Genomic DNA, 5,872 nt, shown 5'->3' with positions numbered 1-5,872 from the left:
AACGATTATCATGAACAAGGAAATATAATAATAATCAATTTATTATTGCCTCTAGGGCATATTTCCAACAGATTATATGCGTATGAGTTACATGGGTGCGAACCCTTTACACTGAGGAGGGGGGTGGCTTATATAGAGTCCGCCAGACCCCTCCGGCCCTCAGTTATGCAGGGTTTAAGATACATTAAGACTGGGCGTTACTGGTAACGCTACACATAGAGTGCTATGATGACCATAAAAGCTACTTAATGACTGACCGTTGGCGTGCAGAGTGACTCTAGATCTCCTGGCGGTCGAGTGGTTGGCTTCATGGTCGAGTGTCTTCGAGTCAGTCGAGTGGAACACTTCTGAGTCGATTGACAGGTGGTTTCTTCTAGAGATGTCCTTGGGTAGGGTAATTTGGACAGGTCCGTGACCCTACCCTAGGTGCATAGCTTCATCATTTCGCACATTTTAAAAAACACGGATTTTAAAAAGTATGCAAATTTCAATATAGTTCACTGATTTGAAAAAAAGTATGTTTATTTTTGAAAAAACTACATGACCATGAAAAAACTATGCAGATTTGAGAAGTGTATGTGAATTTAAAAAAGTTCATGGGTATGAAAAAATTACGCGTATTTGAGTGAGCACCGGTTAAAACCGGGGTGAGTCATCATCAAAAGCGGTCAAAACCGAGACCAGAGATGAACCTTGTCCGTTTTCGGTAATTGAGGGTATAAGTTGTCCGATTTTAGAGTTGAGCGATCAAATCTAGACTCCACCAAAAATTGAGGGATGAAAAGTATACTTTTCTCTCCTTATCTTGATCTCTCATTATGATGGTGGCCATAACCTTAATAAGTTGCTCCTGCAATGGCAGCTATATGCTTTACAACACTTCTTTTACCAACATTATGATGGTGGCAGTTATCTTGATCTCTCAATTATACCAAGTATGTGCTTCAATGCCTCAAAGACCATCTTCAGTTGCAGCTGCTTTCTAACAGAACTCTCCATTTCATCTCTCGTTATGCCAAGTCTGTGCTTTCACCAAAAAATCTCGTATAGAATGCTGGTACCACATGGATAACACTAGTACTGATAGGAAGCAAGCAATCGACAGCAATTACTACTAATTTGAGAACAGATCAAAGGATAGCAGATTTAGCTGTACAAATAGAACAAATAACTCTGTCCAGGCAGCAGCAGAAATCCCCTATTGCAGCTCTCGTGGACAAGCTCGCTGGGGGGCAGTAGGCAGGGGATTCAGAGACAGCGACGAACTCATGCATGCGCGTCAGCGAGCAATGCAGCACAGCAGTTCCACTCGAGCAAAGTTTGAATACAAAGTTTCCAAACAAAACGGAAACATAACAAAATAATGATAATTCGTTGAGCACATGGCTGACACACATGTGGGCAACGCAACAAAATACAAACTCATAGAACAGAACGCATTTCCAGGCTTCACCTTCTGGTAGTCCCCAACTCCCATCAGGTATCCTGCTCTCCTGTTTCCTACGCCTTGCAAAGCTCCTGTATCATATTGGCAGCTGCAGAGCACCTCGCCTCGAGTGGGGTCTTGCGAGGACAACCATAGATGGTCATCTTAACATCAGGGCATCTAAGACGTACACTGGCGGTGTACGTTCCTGAAAAGATAGGAGACCGGCTATGAAGGGAGAAGATGATAGTAAATTAAACAGCAGTTGCTGGCCATTGCTAGCTGGAGACATTTTCTGTTCTTGACAAGTAACCATGGACAATATGTGGTAGACAAGCAAGTGATTTATTGATTAGATACGCTGAAAACTCTTTCGTCCTATAAGCATGGTTAGCATAGTACACTATGTATGTATCATCTCAATGCATGAAACAGACCATTTATCTGTAGGAATTGAATTCAGTAAACGATAATCAGAAGGTAAGAGCCACGAAACCCATCCTTGTGAAATTCTAAATTCTTATGCTCTTATGCCTATATGGTCCAGCGACCCAATGCTTGTCTATGCAGAAACTTAAAGTGATAAAGGTAAGTATTTATATATACCATCTGTTATTGAAGGCAGTACTGTGTATCTTGGAGATATACAGTAGCAATCACGGCAGATCTCATGAAGCTCCTGCAATGACAAGTGTCAAAGGTACAGGTGGCATTTGAAATTCAAATGCATCAGTTCACCTTGAGGTTTCTTACCACGTATTTCCTGAATTCAAGGCTTGCCCTCAGTGTCTTCTTCTTTAGGCGACCGCCATCTCCAGAGCAAGATGAAGTCGCAACTTCCATATTTGGGAAACCATTCTTATACTTGTCTGACAACACTTTTGCTGTCATCAGCCCTTCTGCATAAGGTTTAAAGATGATGAGTATTAGAAATGTGGAACTGATATAGAAACAAGGTCTTGTCAAAAACTTGCTGCTCTTCGGCCAGCACTCTTTAGCACATGACATTATGTAATGCATGGCTCCCAGCAAAACATGCCCAGAATGCTTGCCACTAAATCTACAGCATGATTATCAATTTAGCAATGTTTAGATGTGAAAAAGGGTGGAATACCATTCTGGATTCTCTGAATGTCCATATCACATTCAGCACTATGGTTTTGAAGTATGTGTTCCTTGCAGAGCTGTAACAAAACAGAAGATGGGATGAATTCACCTCACTTCTAAACTAGAGGCAAAATTATACGGAACAAGCATATATTTTTCTGAAATGAAAGAGAAGGCATGTAACACACAATATCATCCGGTATTTTCTGAATTAGCCGCAGTGATTCCACCAGATCACTCACGTTTTCGGAGAAAGTGCCTTCAAGGAAATTTGGACACACATGGGTCAAGAAGTTGGAGGATCAATAGAAAACAATAAGAAAAACAAGCTATCTTGGGTAGGTTATCCCCACCTGACTTTTCTAATACTTCCATATTCTGCCATGGCAAAGCACTGTTCATCATTGTAGGGACAATTAATGTTTCTGGCCATTTCCTGAAACATGTCAAGTGTTTATCTTGACTCTCATACCCAACAAGTTCCATTGTCCTTTAACACATAAATGCTGAGAACAATAATATTTACCTGTGCAGGAGTTCTGACAAAATATCTTTATATGGAAGAATGTGATAGTACTCAACAAGAGAAGTTATTTTCAGGACTTGATGATTTGCAAAGACCGGACCAGTCATACTGTCAAAGAGGAAAAAATGAAAAATGTCAGTTGAGAAATAGGCAAATAGCTAAAGCTAACAATGATAGTGATGACTGAAAATAGTGACTCTGGAAAATTCATTGAAAAATCAACCCAAATCTGAAACTTTAACTGAATCCGACCCTTTTTCCAGTGCCAGCCACCAAGTTGAACTTGGCTAGGTTAGTGCCATGTGTCTTGGCACTGAGAAAAACTTTGGCGCTGACTATAAATCATCATTTTTTCCGTGAAGACACTTAGTTTTTCTCAACGCCATGATGCATGGCCCTGACCTAATCAAGTTCTGCGCCGGAACAGATGGCACTGAGCAAAAGGGTCAAATTTTGTTAAACTTTAGGAATTAGGACTAGTGTTATTCTAGCTGAACTATTAACATGGGGTCAATTTTATCAATTCTCACACAATCATTTATGTAATAATCATGATCAAAGAAACATCACATACACATGGAATGCAGTACCATCAGAGGGGGAAAGGGTGAGAGCTTTACCGAGGCAACTTATAAGGGCATGTTATCCAACAAAGGTCTTATTGAGAAAACAGCAAATTCTAAAGAGCATCGCTTTACATTAAGATGTACCATACACTGGTCTTGGTTAATAAACTTAGTGGTTAATTAAAATGGATGATGCAACCTAAAATCATAGAACTATCTAGTACTAGTTAAAAAGCAAACCTGGTAATCAAGTCTTCTAGAGAAATTTCCACAAGGTTGCCTTTCAGTGCTTGCTCATACTCCACAAGGAGCAACTTGGTAGTTGTCCTTCCTTTACTCAGTGAGTATGCCAAAAAAGTTTCGAGAACACGCAAGTTTGAGGCCTTCATACCTATTAAGTCCAGACATTTACCATAATGAGCAATAAAAATTCACAGATGGATCAAGGAGAAAATGCATGTACTATTAACAAAATCAAGTTCATAAATTAAATAGCATTCTCTAACAGACAATGAGATCATGTACAAGTGGAATTAATCGTTATAGGGTCCCAAGTCATTTCCAACCTGCTACTAGACGTAACTAAATCAAGGTTCAGTGACTAGCAGCACACTAGCTTGTACACAACTAAAACAGGGTGAGAGGTACACTTTTGGGTACATTTGGGACCATGCATGCACTTGTTCTTGTTTTCTATAAGGCAAAATTTTAATTCAAACTCTCTTTTCTTTAGATTCTTTAGCAGTTCGAATTTATGAAGATTTGCAACAGCAACTCATGTAAACACGTATGTGCAAAATTACCATAAACTCCGATTCACATTCTTCTTCTGGTTTAGGTCAGTATGTTTGATGTCATAAAAATTCTAGTGGGTAACACTAATAATCAACTAATCCAAGTAAAGAAACCGTGGAGACATGGCTTTGTAGACACAAAGACTGTATATTTATATCTCGATACGAAAATTAATAAATTTGTCGGTTTAATATGTGATGGGCAAAAAACAAGGAAATGGCAGATATGTATAAATAAAATTAAGGGCTGTAATTATAAAATCTGACCTGTTCTACGCTCCACTTCTGACAATGCTAGTTCCTGAGACATATCTGTTCCGTCCACCGCAACACAGGTTCGTTTATTCGCCGATTTCTGGACTGCTATCCTATTGCTACTGGATGCTTCATCAAATTCCTTCTCTATGAATGACCAGACACCCGCCTGTTCAATCAGACATTTTTTCCTTTCCGGGTCGATAAGAAGCACAGCAACTTTCGAGATTGGCCACGCTGCCATGTCTGGAGAATCTTTGCTCGCGTCGAGTCCTTCAGCGATCTCACAGGCCTGTACTGCTGCTTTGTCACAAGTATATAACCTCCCACTGTTCCCAGGCTTGCTCTCACGCTTACAGAGCATACTCAAGTGCGTGAGCAAATCTTCTTCAACAGGAAGCGACTTGAGGAAGAGTTTGGGATCTGCGAAAGCAAGCTGTGGAGACATCTTCCGGTGGTAATAATTGTACATAATGACAGCCTTGTGGATCTGCAAAACCACATGCCAGTGCGAATAGTTAGCAGCTGTCACATGCCTTGTATTTATTTATTTTTTAAGCAATATCTTGGATGTGATTAAACATATTTTAAAAAAGTAGACCCTCTGTTCACAAATATAATATGCTTTGACCTTTTTTTTCGAAATACGAGGCAAAAGCTTTGCCCGTTTCATTAATTAAGAAGAAGGTTGCTCGGTTAATTACGGAAAACCGGACGGAAACCGATACAAACAGCGTCAAGCCCCACGCGTCACATGGCCAAGCCAACTCGAAACGCCACACCACAAGGCCACACCACACTTGCCAACGATGCCACAACCATCATTGGAGCACACTACCACCATACACACAGATGAACCCACCGTTGCCGGAGAAAAGAAGCCACGACTGCTATCAGAGGAGCAGACCTGAGACGCTCCCACAAGGTGAAGGTGTGTGCAGTCCACCCAACGCGACGCTTGAGACGCCGCCGACAAAATCAAGAGCAACCTCGCCACCCAAGCGACACGAGGTGAACGCAATCGATGTTGCCGAACTCTCGAGGCCGCCGCCTCGACCTCCGCTGCTCCGTTATGCCCTGCATATTCCACCAACATACCACCTTCCGGGACCGCCGTCCCGACATACCACCGCTCGCCCTCGAGCTGCAACGTCGCACGACTTAGTCACCCACAGCCCAAGCTGAACAGGGCAACCAC

At 41.5% G+C, this 5,872-nt stretch overlaps 1 protein-coding gene across 1 annotated transcript; it reads right to left on the bottom strand.

The window, feature by feature from the left end:
* Nucleotides 1–1,314: 1,314 nt before the first annotated feature.
* LOC119321709 lies at nucleotides 1,315–5,123 on the bottom strand. Its single transcript, XM_037595270.1, has 9 exons — nucleotides 4,687–5,123; nucleotides 3,866–4,016; nucleotides 3,060–3,167; nucleotides 2,887–2,969; nucleotides 2,722–2,792; nucleotides 2,541–2,610; nucleotides 2,180–2,325; nucleotides 2,033–2,105; nucleotides 1,315–1,634 (listed from the first exon to the last, which is right to left on the bottom strand). The coding sequence occupies exons 1-9, from the start codon at nucleotides 5,120–5,122 to the stop codon at nucleotides 1,501–1,503; spliced, it is 1,272 nt and encodes a 423-aa protein (XP_037451167.1). The 5' UTR covers nucleotide 5,123; the 3' UTR covers nucleotides 1,315–1,500.
* Between the last annotated feature and the right edge of the window lie 749 nt (nucleotides 5,124–5,872).

The sequence above is a fragment of the Triticum dicoccoides genome, chromosome 6B (assembly GCF_002162155.2).
Source record: "Triticum dicoccoides isolate Atlit2015 ecotype Zavitan chromosome 6B, WEW_v2.0, whole genome shotgun sequence".
Lineage (NCBI taxonomy): Eukaryota > Viridiplantae > Streptophyta > Magnoliopsida > Poales > Poaceae > Triticum > Triticum dicoccoides.
This window is presented reverse-complemented; position numbering and strand designations above follow the sequence as displayed.

What these genes read in the sequence shown, in the direction of transcription:
- LOC119321709 (XM_037595270.1), bottom strand. Translation starts at nt 5,122, where the DNA reads ATGTCTCCACAGCTTGCTTTCGCAGATCCCAAACTCTTCCTCAAGTCG. An exon ending in CTAGAAGACTTGATTACCAG is followed by an intron (nt 3,168 to 3,865) that starts GTTTGCTTTTTA and finishes CCTCTTTGACAG; the next exon opens with TATGACTGGTCCGGTCTTTG. An exon ending in AGAAAATACCGGATGATATT is followed by an intron (nt 2,611 to 2,721) that starts GTGTGTTACATG and finishes GTTTTGTTACAG; the next exon opens with CTCTGCAAGGAACACATACT.